Here is a 21,398-nt window from a genome sequence, read left to right as displayed (position 1 = left end):
TTGTCTTGGTTTGCTGGGAACTACTTTTTAAATAACGTTATTATTTAATTTTAATAACTGTGTGTTAAAACTATTTTGTTTATTAAAAACTAAATACAACTTTTATTTAGAAAGTTGTAACATTATCTATGATTGTGATAAGTTGCATTTTATTATCTTCTTTCACTTATAAATAAATAGGCAAAAGAAAAATGGAAAATTTTGTATTATTTTTAGTAAGGTAGGCTCTTAACTCACGAGTAATGAATTTTTCTCACATTCTCCCCGTGTATGGCGCCACAACTAAATATAATATCTGTAGAAATTCTTTTGGTTCTTAAGTACAAGATGTCAAAGTAGATTATGCAAGAGTATGTGAACGGAGGGAAGGATTAATGCATGTGATGAATAATTTAGAAAAATAATTACTATATTAGAATGCCAATGTGGGAGGAAACTTCACATGCAAACTGAAAATTACTCTAATAATGCGCACCCTTCCACTCACAAAGTTATATAAATGAATTTAGTTCAGTCGGTAGAGTCTGATTTAGTAAAAATTAAATTTTGAAAAGTTAAATTATGACATATGTAGCATGAAACTCTTATTTACGGGTACGCGTAGTTTTAACATCCATCCTGAGTGTAAAATTACCCAATGTTAGCATGAAACACGCTCACCGTATTCACGACTCATACATAATCCCGGCATCTGGCCTGAAAAGCAAACAAATAGACAGGAAATGGTAACACATACCTGGCAGCCAAACTGATGAAAGAAAAGGAGAATCCCAAATTTTCTGATGGAATCTTTTTAATGTGCAGATCCAACATTCCAAGCACGAAAAAAATATAATATGATACAGAAGCACTCGCGCGCAATCTCACAATGAGACACGAAGAAAAAGAAAAAAAATATTTTACTTTTAATTTTAAAACACACTTTTCAAAGCGGAGCTCTCGCTTAAATCGTTCGTGCACTTTATTAAGTTAATTTCGCCGATTTCTTCTTTCTTGAAGTGTCCATGTATGTTTAAACTCCTTATACTGCACTATGGTGTTGCTTCCGAAGTTGGCGGCCAAGGTTGTCTGCATTTACCATTCTCCTTCTTCTTCTGGGTCGCTGCTACTCTCCTTCTACAGGTGTTTGTCCATCCAGCTCCTGAGTTACGCTCCGTCAGTGGCGATTAAGCGGGTTGTCCTCTGAGTTATGGTACTATTTACCATTCGTACTTGTAGTGGAAGTTTGTACTATTTCGCCGTTACATGAAAGCACTTAAATTTTATACTTCTAAACACGACTGATATGTACAAGGCTGTAGGCTTAGTCTCTTGTACGCTTATTTTAATTACTTAAAACAAGCTGCAAAGTATTGCACCATTGGTCACAGCCTAACATGACAGGCATTAAGTTTGTTTTGACCAATAATTTAGCAAAACATTTAGTAATCACTGCGAATAAACAATGAACATGTTTTACGGCGCTCGAAATAATATTCTAATGTCTAGTATGGGCTAAGCACTTCACAAGTTAATATGAAGAAATGTCACTTCCAACCCGAATTTGCCATACATGTTCTCTACGTAACAAAACTATTAAATAACTGACATTTCGGAGAACAGAACTTTCGCAACTGTTAAGTGTGCTTCCTACGCTATCATTCCACTAACACTTCAGAAACTGAGTTTGTAGTAAACGATGCTTATACTACGACAACTAAGATTTAACGGTCATTTTGCAAAGCTCAAGTTCGACACACACGATGAGTATACTTCGAAAACCACGAGTTAACTGTCCTTCGTGTTCTGTACACTACGGTTTTATTTCAACCGAAGTTCATTGTCTGTTTGAACTCCGCGTCGGGTCAAACCACTATCCAACGCTTCTCCCAAAATAGGTGGGGTAGGTTCCTCCCTCATCGGACGTTTTCCAGTGACCTACTTAACTCTTACATTCAACAGGTTTGCTTACTTTTATGCGTTTTCTAACTCACGTCTATTTAACTGTGAAATGTCACTGTATGTGCTTGCTAGCTTATTTAATAAGCTTTACTATGGTATATAACACCCATAATCACTATGCCGTGTTAATTGGCAATGTTTAAATAAACACACAAAATTTAGTAAACTTGTCACTCAACATGTTCGCGGACTTGTCTTGACGAGTGGTGCCATCTCGTGACGAAGAACCTAACTTCCTGTCCAAGTGACATTGAGAATCGCATAAGCCTGGAATTTTTACATTGAAAGATTTTGATTTTAACATGATTTTTCAGCGTAAATACAACAATTTAAATAAACTACACATGTGATATTATATTACAAGAGTCCCAAACCGGGCTGTCATGATCTGACATATTAAAACGAGTATTATAATATGGTTTGAGGGTTCTCTTCTCCACCATTCAACATTGGAATCTGGTCGATGTTAAAAAAAAAAACTAAGGTTTGTGTTAGTCTGTCGATCACCTCTCAAAACTATCAACCAGGCTTATAATTACTATTAGTACAAGCCATTAACATAATGCAATCTAAATATCGATTTAAATATATCTAAGTAATACGGATACATCCAGAAAGTTTATTTACATATTACAAAACATACTATTGTAGCAAATCATGCACGGGAAAGCAGACGAAAATGATCACACACCAGAGACATCTGACGGATGTTTCTGCACTATTACAACCAGGATTCTGAACGATTACAGCCAGGACTAAAATGGACTCGTCCAAAATTTCAAATTTGTCAAACTTCTCCTCTCCGATAGAAGCTCGTTGACCAAGCGACGCATCCTGTAACTAGGACGCGAAAAAGGGGTGTGTCTTGAAAACTTCACACTCCATTGTATTGACAATTTGACACGGATACGCTATAATTTTGCTTGCTTCGAAACTATTGTGCAGACCGACTTGCTGTCTCCATAGTGTCAGTGTATGTCCCTAACTATAACTACACTAGAAAGTGAGACTAGCTCTGCTGATAGGCGAAGTGTGGAGCTCATGGTTATTTTATCCGAATAAAGGTAGCTACATTGGCTAACTGTTCATTCCCACGCTGCCGTAGAACAAGGCTCCTTCAGAAAAGCAAGCTTTCTTAAAGTTTTTTTTTTTCTCTGAGGACTTCTCTGCTTCTACTACAAGCAAAATAGCATATGTGAACTTCAAAATGTTCTATCTTCTCCAATGGAGTATTTAAATTATATTAAAATATATCTGTACCAGTATGACGTCCAGTCCTGTTGTTAATCTATATTTAATTAAATACCCTAAACAAACAATATATATACATAAAATGCAAATAAGTCATCTGCTCCCGCTGCTACGTATGCAAATCCAATAAAATAAATACGTAAATTCCCTAATTAAACGATTAAATATTCATAAAATAAAGCAAAAATTTGATATGCAAATATTATATAAACAAAGTTCATGTGCTGTTCACATTATTCCCCTCTTAAGAAAATGCAACCGTTAATTGCTTAATCGTTGCATTTTCTCAGAAGTGGTGACAATATACTTTATGCAAATATCATACATAATCCGTATATACTGTAATTTAAACAAAATATCCCTAACATACATGAATATATTCTCACAATCATGAAAGAAAACTAATTATTAATATGGCATAATCAATACACAAATTATCTCTCTGCAATATAACACTCAGCGCAACAACTCTCTCTTGTGCCAGTAGTAGCGAAGTGCAACTGTGAGTGATTGCATCATCAGCCTTCCTTCCTGCATGACGCGTTGTGTTTACATTCTTCTCCTACGACGTCATCAGGTCAGCTGGTTCCTGCGGAGGTGCGGCTTCACGCTGTATGTACTTCTTCAAATGAAACACGTTTCGTTTCATAATTACTTCTCTCGTCTCAGGATCACCGAGAGTGCACACATTATTATTCAATGTGGAAAGGATGGTGTAAGGTCCCGTGTAAAGGAGGAGCATCTTTTTTGTTATTCCCGAGAAAGCGTCAGACTTGGGAAAAGCTCTGACCAGTACCAATTCTCCAACCTCGAAACGCGCTGGCTCGCGACGTTTATCGAAGGCCTTTTTTATTCTCTGTGCAGACTTCTTCAAATTTCGTGCTGCTAACTCTGCGTAGTATCGCAATGACTTGTGTCTCTCTACTTCTGGGATCTCAAATATTTTCGCCAATTCTCGTGATGGTGATTCTCCCAGGTGTACTTGATATGGACTCAAACCAGTCGACAGATGTATACTTGAATTGAGACACTTTTCTATTTTCACTAGATGTTTGGGCCATTCTTTCTGCTTGTTATGGCACAATTTTCTTAACATTCTCACTGTCGATTTCACACTCACCTCGGCCATGTTTCCTTGAGGATAGTACGGTGTACTATAGATGGGCTTAAGGTTTAAGTCCGAGAGTTCCTTCTTCCACTTCGCACTTGAGAACTGTGTCCCATTGTCTGTCAAAATGATCTCGGCGGACGGGCACATTTTCAGGAACTCCTTCAGCTTCTTCAACGCTGTATCTGTGGTGGCCCTTCTGCAAGCGTATAATCCTATTAATTTTGAGAAAGCATCCACGCATACAAGAATGTAACTCACGTTGCCTACCGGCACAGGGAGAGGCCCCAACCAGTCCAGGCAGATCATATACCCAGGACGACGAACTAAAACTGGGTTCAGTGGTCCCGATCGATATATGTGAGGGGGGATGCTTTCTGGCACAAACCGCAGGAAGCTGAGAATTTCTTAATGGCACTTCTCATTTTCGGCCAAACAAAGTGCTCTGTTAGCATCGGCACGAGCTTATTAGCAGGCAGATGTCCTCGCTCATTGTGGTAATATTCCAACAATGGCTGCACAAGTACTTCCGGTATGCAAATCCGTAGACCAGACCGGCCACGTTTACATAGCCGTCCATTTGAGAGTAAGTACTGGTGATTCTCACTGGCGGTTTTCCCAGAGTTTTCCTGGCTCTGCAGCTTTCTCTTGACGTCACCAAATACAGGGTCAGATGTTTGCAGTTCTGGCAACACTGCAATCAGTTCTCTCATCTGACTGGGAATGTTTGTCAGAATGGTCATGAGCGATTCGTTCAAAACAAGTTTCTTCGCCTTGTCAAATTGAACACCTGTATTTGGTGGGTACCTAGAATGATAATCACTCAAGTTGTCCTTTGACTTCACATTCTGAAACTCGAATGATAACATACTCAAAGTAAGCACCCAACGCATGAGACGCTGTGAAGTTAGCCTACATAACAGCAAGAAACGGATAGATTGATGGTCACTGCGAATTTTGAAATGATTTCCAACCAAATAATGTTTAAACTTGCTGACCCCATCTATTACTCCTGCCATTTCCTTCTCAGAAATTCCATAGTTCCTTTCTGCTGCATTGAAGATGTGTGACGTCATCCCAATTACACGGACCTCACCATTATCATCAAGTTGATAAAGATGTGACGACAACTTACGTCGGATGCATCGCATTCCAAAATAAGCTGTTGGTCAGGGAGTGGCTTCTTTAGCACTACTTTTTCTCTAAAGACTTCACGTATCCTTTGAAACGCTTCGTCATGACAGGGAAGCCATTTAAATTTCACTCCCTTCTTTAGCAACTGAAATAAGGGATACAATATCTCTGAATACTGCGTACTGAATATTCTGTAGAATTGACAGTACCCAATAAAACTCCTTAATTCCTTGACATTTCTGGGTTTTCGGAACTCATGACCTTCTCTAGTTTCTCCTGCGACTTCTCAATTCCAGCAGGCGAGAGGTCATAACCTAGAATTGAAATTCTACGGCGAGCAAATTGACACTTTTTAAGTCTTAGTGTGAGACCTCCTAATTTTAATTTTCCTAAGACTACATCTAGATGGCGCATGTGTTCTACAAAAGAAAATGACGATATTGTCACGTCATCGACATAATGGCCGCAGAAATCACGACACTCATCCCCGAGAATGGAATTGATTGCACGCACACATGAAGCCAAGCTTTGCTTTGTCCCAAATGGCAGCTTCTTGAAAACATACGTTATTCCATCGTGAAGGAAACCTAAATATTTCTGGCTATTTTCTTCAACGAGGATTTGTTGAAAAGAATCCACTGCATCTAGGCTGCTTTCACATAAATCCTGAAGAGTACTAAGTGCAGGGATTGGCTGGTCGAATTCACAGCGCGTAATGGACCCGAGCTTGCGCGCATCCAGGCATATACGGAGTGACCCATTCTTCTTCGGTACTATAACCAGCGTATTTAGATAAGAAGTGGGATGCCTCTTTATGATTCCCCACGCCAACCAACGATTAATAGTATTCGTGACAGCAGTTCTGTGCCATAGCGGGTATGGATACATCCGGGTCTTCATTGGTCGGTCATCGGTCACTTCAATTGTGTGGTGGTAGTCCCTTACTGTACCGGGCTTCTCATCAAAGATCGATCTATGTCTGTAGAGCACGGCGTACAACTTTTGTTTCTCATCCCCACTCAAATCCGTATACTTTTCGCCATGGTCTCTAATATCGTTGGGTGTAGCCTGGGTTCGAACCTTCGCCCACTCCTGTGGGGAGTACACAACATTCGCAAGTTCGGCTGCAGTTGGGAATTTCCCATCATCCAACTGGCTGCGCAGAGTAGCCAACTCTTGCTGGTGGCATCCATCTGCTGACGCTCGCGCGAACTGCGGCGTAGTCAGCGGTCCTATCCTTGACGCGCACATACCGTGGGATTATATAAATCAACCACATCATCTTCGAAATCCCAGGATAATTTTCTTATAAATAGATCTTCTTCCTCGACCTCTATGTCTTGAAAAGAAACTTCTATGTGGTGGGGGTGATTCAACAAAAGGACGTTTCTCTCGTAATCCAAAATTGCTCTACTCTCCACAAAAAACTGTGAACCCAAAATGAGTTCACGGTTGAGCCCTTTCACAATTATTGCCGAAGTATAGAACTCCTTACCCGCAATAATTAGTTCTAATAATACTTGACCAATGATCGACGCAACGGATCGACCGAACGCTGAACTGACACGTATGTTAGATGACTTGATAAACGCTGGTGGGGGGTCACGCTGACGTATAATTTCCCAACATTGGAGCGAGATCGCCGAAATACTAGCTCCGCTATCTAATAAAGCAAGAATTTTGTTTTCAAACAAACCTACTTCTACTTCTGGAAGTGTCACTAAATTATTAGTAGGTAGTTTCTCAGTTGAAGTTTCTAAAAGATCCCTGAAAATCGCCTTCGTCTCATCGAACAAATTCCTATCTATTTTAATTTTGTCCCCATTTGTCTTCAAAAACATAATTTCAGAATGACGAATGTCGTCGTTTCCTCCTGATTGAAATGTGTGGTGCTTATAATTCGTTTACAAGTATCGCAGTCCTCATTCTCTAGTGTCTCAATACTTTTTATTTGTGTCTCACAACTATCTTCTTCCTTTTCTTCTAACTCACTGCTATGTTCCACTACACTATTACGCACATTCTCAGTATGAAAATTCGCCGGTTGTCCATGAATATTCAGCACGCAAGTATCCAAGGTACCGTTCTGAGAACATGCGGACAGTTCTCAGTTGCGCTGATTGTTCCCTGGGCTATTCGCACGAGAATTGCCTCGAGACGAGACTTGTCTCGTGGACTGCGTAGCCCTTTGATCGTGAGCACGGAGCTGGTTCACCTCTGCAGCATAGTCATTATTGCGATTGTTGTCACGTTGCTGCATGTTGCCTCGACCACTGTTTCTACCACGTCTTTGCTTCCTATTACTCTGGTTCCCCGTTCGAGACCCTCCATCGTCACGAGACTGACCATTGGAGTTTCTCGAACGCTAATTGACGTTAGGATTGGTATCTCTATTACCACAGCCTCTTCTATTACCCCTATTCTGATAAGGCCCAGTGTCCCTATGGAACCTCCTGCTTCTAGTGGGGTTACTCGGCCTACTGTTTCGTGGGGGGGAGATCGCCCTGTTTCTTCTTCTTCTTCTTCCACTGTAAGAGCATTGATTCCCCTCCTGTTATTTGTATTCGCTGGCTGGTAGGTGGACTGCAGCTCACCTACTATACTTAGTAACTCGTCTATAGTGCGCGGTTTCGAAGAAACTATGCACCTATAGATCGAGAACGGCAATTGTCGCGGTAGTACCCTCAACAATACTTGGGGAGGCAAAGGAGGGTCGAGAATACTGTTGGTGTGTAACAACTCCAACAAGTATTCTGTTGGTTTCTTATTGCCCCGTGTCTCGAATCTCGATGTAAGAATAGAGGCGCGGAGGTTAGCGAGCTTCTCTTCGCTTAGATAGGCTTCTTTGAAGTGCTTTATGAGGTCCTGATAGCTGTGGCACTTCTTTAATGTGACCTGCACTCATTGCCGTGAGATACCACGAAAACAGTGGGATGAAAACGCAAGCCGTCTCTCTTCTGGCACACCAGTCAAATCAAAATAGTTTTCTAACTCAACTAGAAAGTTGTGGGCTTGGACTTCTGATCCAGAACCAGAAAACGTAGGAAGAGATAAGTCTCTATGCAGTAGGCCAAGGCCGGATGCAACTTGACACGTAGAGACATTACCACTGCTGTTACTGGTGTTACTATTGTTGTTGGTGGGAGGGGCAGCCTGCTCATCTGAACTCTCACGTCTGGAGAGCTCAGGGGACTGTCTCGCATGGCTCGGTCCAGCGACCGGCGTTTCAACCCCATCATGCGAAACAGAGGCTGTGTTTTGACAGCTGGTACTGCTTTCTCTCACCGACTCCCTTAACAGTTCCAACTGTTCCTCCCATCTCATTTCTGCACGGCGGAATTTTGATTGTAGATGTCCTACAGAACTCTCAACGGTGGCCTTTACTCTATCTACCTCACTTGACACAGCTGCTACATTTTCCCCCACTCTCTCCAGGTCACCACGTAAATGGTTGACATCACGAGAGACCTGAGCCAGATCCGAACCAAGGACCGCTGAAATCTCGCCTATCCTACTCTCTGTATTTACTTCAAGCTGGTTAATTCTGTCTTCAGTTGCCTCTACTGAAGTTTTCAACTCCTGGCAGGATGCTGTGATCTTTGACTCAAGAGCTTCCGCTGAGGAATCAATCCTTTCCTCTAGCTCTGATACATTTTGAAGCATTTCCTGCCTGAAACTGGCAGTAATTTCCTTCTCAACAGCCTCTAACCTCTCTAGCATAACTCTACTAGAGTTCTCCTGCCTGTGAGCTATTTCCTCTAATGTCTTTTCCTGTGCCCTTTGTTGCTGCTCTTGTTTCTTTTCTTGCTTTTCTAACTTATGTGAAATCTCAGTTAACGACTTCTCTTGTCTCTCAGCCATCTCTTTAATCATATGAAACAGTGACGCGAGACACGGGTCAGTAACGGTAGTGACTTGCGCTGAGGTGGAAGGAATCGGTTCCGTAACCTGCTCCGGTTCGTTTGCCCTTTCAGTGCTTACGGTACTTTCTCCAGGCGGAACTACTTCCTGGAGAGAAGTATTTACGTCACCTATTGCATCACTAACGGTGTCCTGAGACTCCGACGGGAACTCAATAACCTGCGCAAATTGTTCTCGAACTAAACTGTTGTCCGCAGAGCCCTCCATTTCTTTGGCTTTACTACGAGTTATTACCATAAATGTGTTTTACGTGATACTAATAAACAAAATTTGTTCTCTAATGTGCCTAACTGCTTCTCTAATAAAGTATTCCCCTCCAAAAGGCTTTAAAAATTTCAACACACTTCAAAAGATATACACATATAACACCAAAATAAAACACAAATAAATTATAAACTTTCTGGATGGCGCGACAACCTGAAAGAAAAACATTTACTGACACGCGCCTGGCTTGTGCTAATTGTCGTGAATCCGTTGGGTAATTTTCTTTTCTTGTGGCATCATATTTCAATGAAACAGACAAATGAAAACTTTAGACTTAACTCTCTTGCCACAACGTTAAATATTTAAAACAAAATTTTGCAAGGGACATAGATACAAAAATTTCACTCAGGATGGTGTGTGCCGTGCCCCACGCGAACGGCAGCCAAGTTCTTTGTGAACGGAGGGAAGGATTAATGCATGTGATTAATAATTTAGAAAAATAATTACTATATTAGAATGCCAATGTGGGAGGAAACTTCACATGCAAACTGAAAATTACTCTAATAATGCGCACCCTTCCACTCACAAAGTTATATAAATGAATTTAGTTCAGTCGGTAGAGTCTGATTTAGTAAAAATTAAATTTTGAAAAGTTAAATTATGACATATGTAGCATGAAACTCTTATTTACGGGTACGCGTAGTTTTAACATCCATCCTGGGTGTAAAATTACCCAATGTTAGCATGAAACACGCTCACCGTATTCACGACTCATACATAATCCCGGCATCTGGCCTGAAAAGCAAACAAATAGACAGGAAATAGTAACACATACCTGGCAGCCAAACTGATGAAAGAAAAGGAGAATCCCAAATTTTCTGATGGAATCTTTTTAATGTGCAGATCCAACATTCCAAGCTCGAAAAAAATATATGATACAGAAGCACTCGCGCGCAGTCTCACAATGAGACACGAAGAAAAAGAAAAAAAATTATTTTACTTTTAATTTTAAAACACACTTTTCAAAGCGGAGCTCTCGCTTAAATCGTTCGTGCACTTTATTAAGTTAATTTCGCCGATTTCTTCTTTCTTGAAGTGTCCATGTATGTTTAAACTCCTTATACTGCACTATGGTGTTGCTTCCGAAGTTGGCGGCCAAGGTTGTCTGCATTTACCATTCTCCTTCTTCTTCTGGGTCGCTGCTACTCTCCTTCTACAGGTGTTTGTCCATCCAGCTCCTGAGTTACGCTCCGTCAGTGGCGATTAAGCGGGTTGTCCTCTGAGTTATGGTACTATTTACCATTCGTACTTGTAGTGGAAGTTTGTACTATTTCGCCGTTACATGAAAGCACTTAAATTTTATACTTCTAAACACGACTGATATGTACAAGGCTGTAGGCTTAGTCTCTTGTACGCTTATTTTAATTACTTAAAACAAGCTGCAAAGTATTGCACCGTTGGTCACAGCCTAACGTGACAGGCTTTAAGTTTGTTTTGACCAATAATTTAGCAAAACATTTAGTAATCACTGCAAATAAACAATGAACATGTTTTACGGCGCTCGAAATAATATTCTAATGTCTAGTATGGGCTAAGCACTTCACAAGTTAATATGAAGAAATGTCACTTCCAACCCGAATTTGCCATACATGTTCTCTACGTAACAAAACTATTAAATAACTGACATTTCGGAGAACAGAACTTTCGCAACTGTTAAGTGTGCTTCCTACACTATCATTCCACTAACACTTCAGAAACTGAGTTTGTAGTAAACGATGCTTATACTACGACAACTACGATTTAACGGTCATTTTGCAAAGCTCAAGTTCGACACACACGATGCGTATACTTCGAAAACCGTGAGTTAACTGTCCTTCGTGTTCTGTACACTACGGTTTTATTTCAACCGAAGTTCATTGTCTGTTTGAACTCCGCGTCGGGTCAAACCACTATCCAACGCTTCTCCCAAAATAGGTGGGGTAGGTTCCTCCCTCACCGGACGTTTTCCAGTGACCTACTTAACTCTTACATTCAACAGGTTTGCTTACTTTTATGCGTTTTCTAACTCACGTCTATTTAACTGTGAAATGTCACTGTATGTGCTTGCTAGCTTATTTAATAAGCTTTACTATGGTATATAACACCCATAATCACTATGCCGTGTTAATTGGCAATGTTTAAATAAACACACAAAATTTAGTAAACTTGTCACTCAACATGTTCGCGGACTTGTCTTGACGAGTGGTGCCATCTCGTGACGAAGAACCTAACTTCCTGTCCAAGTGACATTGAGAATCGCATAAGCCTGGAATTTTTACATTGAAAGATTTTGATTTTAACATGATTTCTCAGCGTAAATACAACAATTTAAATAAACTACACATGTGATATTATATTACAAGAGTCCCAAACCGGGCTGTCATGATCTGACACATTAAAACGAGTATTATAATATGGTTTGAGGGTTCTCTTCTCCGCCATTCAACATTGGAATCTGGTCGATGTTAAAAAAAAACTAAGGTTTGTGTTAGTCTGTCGATCACTTCTCAAAACCATCAACCAGGCTTATAATTACTATTAGTACAAGCCATTAGCGTAATGCAAACTAACTATCGATTTAAATATATCTAAGTAATACGGATACATCCAGAAAGTTTATTTACATATTACAAAACATACTATTGTAGCAAATCATGCACGGGAAAGCAGACGAAAATGATCACACACCAGAGACATCTGACGGATGTTTCTGCACTATTACAACCAGGATTCTGAATGATTACAGCCAGGACTAAAATGGACTCGTCCAAAATTTCAAATTTGTCAAACTTCTCCTCTCCGATAGAAGCTCGTTGACCAAGCGACGCATCCTGTAACTAGGACGCGAAAAAGGGGTGTGTCTTGAAAACTTCACACTCCATTGTATTGACAATTTGACACGGATACGCTATAATTTTGCTTGCTTCGAAACTATTGTGCAGACCGACTTGCTGTCTCCATAGTGTCAGTGTATGTCCCTAACTATAACTACACTAGAAAGTGAGACTAGCTCTGCTGATAGGCGAAGTGTGGAGCTCATGGTTATTTTATCCGAATAAAGGTAGCTACATTGGCTAACTGTTCATTCCCACGCTGCCGTAGAACAAGGCTCCTTCAGAAAAGCAAGCTTTCTTAAAGTTTTTTTTTTTCTCTGAGGACTTCTCTGCTTCTACTACAAGCAAAATAGCATATGTGAACTTCAAAATGTTCTATCTTCTCCAATGGAGTATTTAAATTATATTAAAATATATCTGTACCAGTATGACGTCCAGTCCTGTTGTTAATCTATATTTAATTAAATACCCTAAACAAACAATATATATACATAAAATGCAAATAAGTCATCTGCTCCCGCTGCTACGTATGCAAATCCAATAAAATAAATACGTAAATTCCCTAATTAAACGATTAAATATTCATAAAATAAAGCAAAAATTTGATATGCAAATATTATATAAACACAGTTCATGTGCTGTTCACAAGTAATATTAATTGACGTGAACAAGTGCTCACAGCAAAGGCGCCCATTAGGGGAGGGCAAAGTGGGGCGCTCGCCCCCTTTGAAGAAATTGAATTTAGGAATATGGAAAACTCAATTGAATTTTTAGAATAATTGCAGAAAAATTTGAAACTATGTTTGAAATGTCGCTTATACTTGCCTCCTGGAAACCACAACATGGGCGCCCTTGGCTCACAGTGTTGTCTCCGGAGTCTATCCGCTCAGATCTCCAACAACTTAGAATCTGAACAAATCGTTCGATCAATTTTTAGCCGGGAATCCGATGTTGTTCGTCTGTGTATGTGCGTACTCTTACACTGCACCAATATTTCTTAACATTCAGTTTCGTTGTCGAAGGCTGAATTGAACATATCTCATGTAATTTTTGGTGCTAGTTATAGGATTGTGCTTTCTTTGCATTATTTCAAATTTTATTAATTTATTTTTATCTTAAAAATATTATCGTTTTTGACATTTTTTAAATCTTAATACCCAGTGTAATTCCCGTTAAAGTAATTTTGAAAATTCGAGTTTGTGGAACTCAGGAAATGATTAATTCCGTTTCTTTTATTTTAAAGAGAAAAATGCTTTCTCGAATAGGATTCTGGAGAGTATTAAATTCGTATTCCAAAGTATGAAAATATTTCGATAATGTATTTGTTATTAGAGTGACACTATGGGGCCTTATACCCAGAAATCTTCTAATAACTGTCTCTGTAGATTTCTTTTTCTGTAATCATTGCCGAATATAATTATGCTTTTTTATTTTTTTTTATTCATTCAACGATCAAAAAAAAAAAAAAAAAAAAACACTTTCAGTTTTCCGATTCCGTTTAATAGACATAATGGGTCTATATGATGTCCAATCCTACTATTTTACTTTTCTCTTTCTTTAAATTACTAACTTTGCTTTTCTCCACTTGGTGGTTATTAGTGTTTCTTGTAAACTCATATTGAAAACAATGAAATGAAATCTTTAAATTTTACGTCCCACGGCTATGCCGGATAGGCGAAAGATGATGGTGATAATTTAAAAATAAATTAAATGGTTTAATGAAGGAAGTAGGAAGAAATGGAAGAATCGTGAGAAAGCTCAGGCACACGGTGTTTGTCCACCATAAAGCTCACTTGACGAGAACTGAGATCGAACCAAGGACCCTCTCAACTTCGATTTCGAAGTTTTCCGTCCATGCACATAAGTTTCCACGATCTTTCTTACACTTCTTAAGCATTGTGAGAATTGTAGCTTTGTATTTTTACTTCACGAAACAACTTTGCAACTGATAGCTACTTCACAATGAAACATTCACAAGTTAATTTCACGCAAGAACACATATTTCAATGTATACATCTGCTATAGACAGAGGCGGATCCAGGACCGACTTCTGGGGGAGGAGCGGTGGGTTGTCATACTGCTACTTTTAAGGGCTCCAAACTTTGGGATGGGTTTTATATAAATATTTATATATATATATATATATATATATATATATATATATATAAAGAAAGTTTCCTCCTCTGGGTGGTGGGGATCGCCCTGATCGCCCCACCCTGGATCCGCTCTTGGCTATAGAAAATTACTTCGATAGCGAAATGAAGTTCACCAAACGAACAAACAAAAAACTAAACACGTAATGTTGATGCTCGATTGTCTTAGGTTTCATCAGTGTTTCCAAATGTATAGGTGGGTAAATTTCTCTCCGACGATCACTTTTCTTTTCTGCAAACGTTTCTGAATTTCTCGTCTGTTGTGGGTTGACACATTGGCGTTGACATTTGGATAAGACGAAATCCGCAGTTCGTATATTTACATATAACATTATATATAACTTAACTAAGGCTACTGATTTCATCAAAAGACATTTACACACGGCATCATGATATTACGTTTTACTGTAGGATGTGACACATTAAATTTTTTTTTTACACACCTTAAAAATTGTACATATAGTGTCCACAAGATGGATCCGCAATTATGCATTATTTACTTTGTGTTGCTATGACAACCAGTTTTACATCGTCGAATTAGTATATTAACAAAAAAAGCAACGTATAACAGCTGAAAGAAATATTACATCTATATCCTTTTTTTATATTCTTCTTCTTCCTTTCTTTAACAGCTTGTGCATATTTTAAAAGTGAATTCTGCCTAAAAATACAAGTAAAGATTGAAATACAAGTATAAACACAAGTATTGTTGTAATGACACAGTACCCTATTTAATATATGGAAGTTTATGAATAATTACGAGTAACATTATTGCAAACAGGAAACATTTTTCAAAAACAGTTTCCAAGCTAGACACAGAAAAGTGAATATTTCAATCAGTGGCGTATTTAGGGGATGCTTCCGGGCTTAAGCCCCCCTCCCCGAAATCTTACTTACTATAGTAAAGTATATAAAATATCTTGCAAAATTTTCACATTTTCAGGAAAAGTCTCCCCCCCAAAAGTTAGCAAGGACCCCCCAAAACAAAATCGTAAATACGCCACTGATTTCAATTATATTTTTCGTTGTTTTTTTATTAAAACTTGAGACCTGATACGGGAAAACGAATATAATTTTCAAATTCAACAGGGAAAGCTTTCAGAATCACTTAGTACTTTTTAGGAAAGAGATACAGTTATTTGATAACAATTATTTTTTTTTAAAAAAAAGATTTTATTGGAAAGGAAAGTTCATATTTGGTTTTCAAAAATTCCTTATACAGACGTGAAACGCATAAAACACGTTGTGCGGAGTTTTAAAAAACGCTTTCCGACTTTACACCCTGATTAATCATTACTAACAGTATAAACACTGGAAGTTTAATTTTTGCACGAAGTTAGTATCGAATTGTAGGAACTAACTGAGAACTACAGAATTCATAAATTAAAAAAAAAAAAAAAACAGGTAATATGCAGGCCGGTAGCCAGCTCAAAAATGTAGGGGGGGGGGCAATCCAACCAAATTTAGTTCATCACCATATTATAGTTCGTTTGCAAACTTACCGTGAACATTTTAGAGGGGGACCGCAAAAATTTAGGGGGGGCGGCCCCCCTAGACCCCCCTTGATACGGGCCTGGTAATATGTAAAGTAAATTTCAAACTTCATATTCACAGAGCCAAATTGTTTATATACTGTACTATCAAAGACAGCCTGAGGAAACTGTGTGAATAAGAAAACATCCTGGGAGTTCTTCATATTTGCATTTGTGGAAAGTTTTCTTATGTATTTGTTAATACATAATTATATTAATATTTTGTTATGGATTTTGTATTATAAATATATATCGCAAAAATTATTTGGATTTTTAGAAAGAAAAAAATGACAATTGTATTTGTCCCTTTAATACGTTACAGTAAATGAAGGAATCGTTCTTCTACGGCCATAAGGTAGAGCACCATGCAGCAACAAAAGAAACTAAACGTTCATGCTAAACTATATTAAAAATGCAATAAATAAGCAGCTGTTTTATACTATTTAAGTTAAACTTTTTTGTATAAAATCAGCGCCGTAACTTAGATTTTTTCTGGGGGGGGAGGGACAAGCATTAATATTTGGGCCCCCTAGAAGAAGCTGTTCCGCGACCTCCTGCACGCCCCTGGCCCGTTTCATACATGACAAATTAATTAAGGGCACACTATTGACAAATCTAAAAGCCATAGGAATAAATATTATTTCTAGGGCCCCTAAGAGTAGCATTTTTTTTTTTTACTGAAATGGGCATACGACTCATTTTGGTTTTATTTACCTTTTGTGTGCTGTTTTGTTTAGGTAATGTAGTGAACTTGCTTGATGCTTCATTTATAATTTCTTGTTCGTATCGTATATGGGGTGAGAAAATTTTCTCGTAAAGAGGGCCCCATCGTACGGCGAGGAGCTTCCGTGGAGGGCAGTTGCTCCCCTGCTCCCCACAAGTTACGGCCCTGTATAAAAATTAGGGAGATTTTAAATTATTACGAAGACGTAGCCAAAATATTGTTGGTAACAATGTACCATTGTTGAAATAAGCTTTTTAGGGAATATATCCCGAAGGAAATTCCTTCCAAGAAGAACTCATTACGATTCGGGAGACAAATAAAAGTAATCGGAAACCCCGTTTATATTTAACTAGCCTGAATTACTCACTTCGCTGGATTAAAATAAGGAAAATTTCTAATATATTCCGTTAGTCACTCGCATTTTACTGTTACAGACGCACTTTCTGATATCGGTCATTTTCGATTATTTTTAGTATCTCCTCCGTTACCCTCCATTAAGTTGCACCGTCAAAGTGGAGTTATAAAAAAAAAACATTCCAGGCTCGAGCCTCATTTATGTTGAAAATTTGATCGATATCAGACGGCTGGTTCAAGCGGTACGAAATCACAAATATAGTGACTTTCATTTTCATATAAGCGTACATAAATTGTATATCATAGCAGGCTCGTATCCAGGGAGGGCATTGGGGGGGGGCTAAATTTTTGCTGCCCCCCTAAAAGTTTCACGGTAGGCTTGTAAATGAAGTATAATATGGTTGGGTCGGGCAACCCCTAACTTCAGCCTGCAACCCCTACGTTTTTGGACTGGCTCTTTTTGAAACCGTTGTTATTATTTAGCTGTAAGAAGCGGGTACTATTTTGTAGATAGTGAACTATTAACGGTGTATGTATGAAGCCGGAGTTGATGCACTAGATCAGTGATTTCCAACCTAGGAACGCGTCTCAGTAGGGGGTGTTTGAGCGAAGAAGAGAGGACAGGCTGACAGAATTAAACAGTAACAAAGAGGAGTTAAATTAAATATCGTATAAACACGAGTAACTACTGAGATCTGTTATTTCCTTGATAACAAAGTGGGCAGAAAATATTACCTTTCAAGAGTAATCAGTACAGATGTTGGGTATAAATATAGATTGGTGAAATTATTATTATTATTATTTATTGAAGAGTTCATATTTTTCTCATCTATTCAGCGCCATAACTTATTTTTTCTAGGGGGGGGGTAAGCATTAATATTTGGGCCCCCTAGAAAAAAAGTTAGTTTGGGACTTCTGTAGAGTTCGAAACAAAGCCCTTTCTTTCCATCTTTCTCTTACTCTTTGTGTGTCCTCCTGCACACCTGGGCCCGTTCTATATATAACGATTTAATTAAGGGAAAAGTATTGACAAATTTCAAAGCCATATGAAAAAATATTATTTGTAGGGTCGCTAATAGTAGACATTTTTTTTTTTACCGAAATAGGCCCCCCAACTAATTTTTGTTTTATTTAGCTTTTGTATGCTGTTTTGTTTATGTAATGTAGTGAACCTGTTTGATGCTTCATTTATAATTTCATGTTCGTATCGTATATGGAGTAAGGAAATTTTGACTTAAAGTGGGCCCCCTTGAACGGCAGAAAGCTCCACTGAGGGGGGGGGTGCCCCTCTGTTCCCTACAAGTTACGGTCCTGTATCTACTCGTATTTTCAAGTGAGCCTGATCTCTTTTAACAATTACTTTTTTTCTGAATATAGATAGCTAAACGTATCTTTATATGTAAAATGTCCGAAATTAAGTTGATACTACACTTGTGTTTATAAAATGCGAACAAATAAGGGAATTTTGAAAATGTATGCCGGCTGACATTTTTTACTCTCAAAATGTGAATATTTTCACATAAATGCTGACATAAGCTAACTATAACTTAACCAATCAGTCCAAGTTCCTCTTATAGACTCGGTACTGAAACGAATGCTAAACCCAAAATCAACCAGCCAGAGGAACCTTTATCTTGATACGAATTTGTGTATATTGTAATATCCCGAGGATCATCCACCATTTGCTCATATTCATAAACATCAACCATATGCGTCCTACTACGACTTACTATAATTGCAGACGACAGGAATACCAGCTACATTATTGGCCATATAACGATAAAGGACCCCCATCGAACCGTCATACTGTAACATCTATAAAAGAAGGAGAATCACAGCAATTATTATCAATGTTCGGCTGGTCACCTCCACTCTTAGCTTTCGCGGAGCGCTGAGTGCAACCTAACCCAAACCCTTTAGCTTGCTCGGAGCTCTAGGTCTCCTTTCCTACCCACTTATCTTGCTTCAAACTCAGTTGGGATTCCTAATCTCAGTCACCTAGTTTGCGTGGAGCTTTGTGGCCTTTAAGCCCTCTTAGCTTGCCTGGAGCTTTGAGTGGAACGTAATTCAAATCTTTTAGCTTGCTCGGAGCTCTAGGCCTCCTTTCCTACCCACTAGCTTGCTCCAAGCTGTTAGGACTAATAATCTCAGTCATCTAGCTTGCGTGGAACTTTGTGGCCTTTAAGCCCTCTTAGCTTGCCTGGAGCTTTGAGTGGAACCTAACCCAAACCCTTTAGCTTGCTCGGAGCTCTAGGTCTCCTTTCATACTCATTTAGCTTGCTCCAAGTTTGGTTGGGATTCCTAATCTCAGTCACCCAGCTTGCGTGGAACTTTGTGGCCTTTAACCCAGGTCTGCTTGCGTTGCGCATTAGAGATCCTAAATCCACACTACCTATTTTACTCGAAACTCTGTTTGGGATACTATATTTTACGGAAGTATTACAGGATTTTAAATCATAACAATTTTTGTAATATACTGTTTGTAGAAAAAATGATTTTGTAATAGAACTTGGTTGTGGAAGAAAATGATTCCGGAGCATACATTTTAGCTGTACCCATAATCTACCTATATCTGCATAAGCAGAACTCTACATTATATATGCGTTTAACGTCTTATAATTATGCTTCGAGATTAAAGAAAACGGAAATGATAATGATAAACGGAGCGATGAAAAAGAGAAAACTGATAATCCAGCTCCTAATATCCATGCATGCTGTGTATGCGTATTACTAAACTCGTTTGACGTGAATTGAGATAAATCCAGGGACTCCACGCAGAATCACTAAGCCCCCTACCTCTGACCCACAGCATGCAGGAACCCTGCCTATATGCGTAGAGGATCCTGCAAAACTTTAGAATACTGATAGATTAATATTTGAATGATCTGATCCAGTTAGGTCAGTGGCGGATCTAGAAGTTAAAAACTGGGGAACAGCCAGAACCTACAATATGATAAGTACACTATGAGCTTATTATGAACTTTTAAAAGTATATAAATAATAGCTTATTTTTGTCACTCAAAAGGACTGGGGGTTAGCCTCCGGCCTCGGGCCAGGTCCGACACTGAATTAGGTAGACAATAATAAAATATGTACTTTTCTATGCAACTAAAAGTAAAAATTACAGAACAGATTGTTAAGAAATTAAGTAGTTCTTGAAATATTTTTTACTTCATCAAATATATATTTACATAGAAATGGGTTAATTTGCAGAATGTAAAAGCCCGTTAACTAAGATAAGATAGTGTGTGCAATGTGTGTGTCTTAAATTAATTCTTACGTTCTTGCAATACTTCTCTTGCAGGGCCGGACATGGAGCTAAATAAACAGCTCCCTTTTCCTGGAATTCTTGTACTGGTAGGCATTATGTGCAGCGCCGTAATTGGAATTTCTCTCCAGTTCCATTCGAGAAACTCTCCAGTCCTGGAGGCTAGACTGGAAGTGGTGAGAAGAATTTTACGGGAAGTGCCCCTTGTAGACGGGTAAGTCTTTGCAATCAAAGCTGAAACAATTAAGATTCTTCATCTCTCTCTCTCTCTCTCTATCTCTCTCTTTCTCTCAAACTACACACACACACACAGACAGACTACATACGCAGTGGAAATGTTTCAGAAGTTTTTTCTTTATTTTCTTCCTCCTTCTTGTTCCCCTTCCGACTTAGTTCTTCCTTAAGATGAAAGACAAGGAATGCTTGGAACGTTAAATCAGCGACACACCCAACCACAATGTAGGAAAAATGTGTGAATTTTGTTTCAAGTATTAGAAATTGTTTTGTTGCCGTTTTAAAGCTAAACGTATTTGATTTTAACAAATGGTTTAAGTGGCATCACCAATCATTAATAATCCTACATAATTAAGGAACTGAATAACTTCTTAAATTTCTGAAAGAACATATTAACAACTTAGAGTTTATTGCCGCAGAATCACATTTGCCAGTGTTAAAGATTAGCCACCCTTTTTACAGGGGCTGGATCTGGAAGGTAAAAACTTGTGGGGCAACCAGAATCCAGACTGTGATAGGTATATCATGAGTTTACTATGGCTTTCAAAGATATATAAATAATAGTTTAAATAATTTTTGTCACTCAAAAACTGGGGGCCTTGGCCCCCCGGCCCCGGGCTAGATCCGACTCTGCCTTTCTCTACTTCTATGCCACGTATATTTAAGATAAGATGCAGAAAGCGTAACGTATGTCTGAGCCA

General features: G+C 38.7%; 1 protein-coding gene across 1 annotated transcript in view; it reads left to right on the top strand.

The window, feature by feature from the left end:
* Nucleotides 1-21,398, top strand: part of LOC145671304 (dipeptidase 1-like) — a 418,780-nt gene that overhangs the window by 164,514 nt on the left and 232,868 nt on the right. Inside the window, exon 3 of the mRNA XM_081740278.1 lies at nucleotides 20,500-20,677. Within this exon, the coding sequence (XP_081596404.1) occupies nucleotides 20,500-20,677 (178 nt within the window). The remainder of the gene's footprint in view (nucleotides 1-20,499; nucleotides 20,678-21,398) is intronic.

This window comes from Thermobia domestica, chromosome 2 (assembly GCF_964235325.1).
Source record: "Thermobia domestica chromosome 2, izTheDome1.hap1.1, whole genome shotgun sequence".
NCBI classification, from domain to species: domain Eukaryota; kingdom Metazoa; phylum Arthropoda; class Insecta; order Zygentoma; family Lepismatidae; genus Thermobia; species Thermobia domestica.
This window is presented reverse-complemented; position numbering and strand designations above follow the sequence as displayed.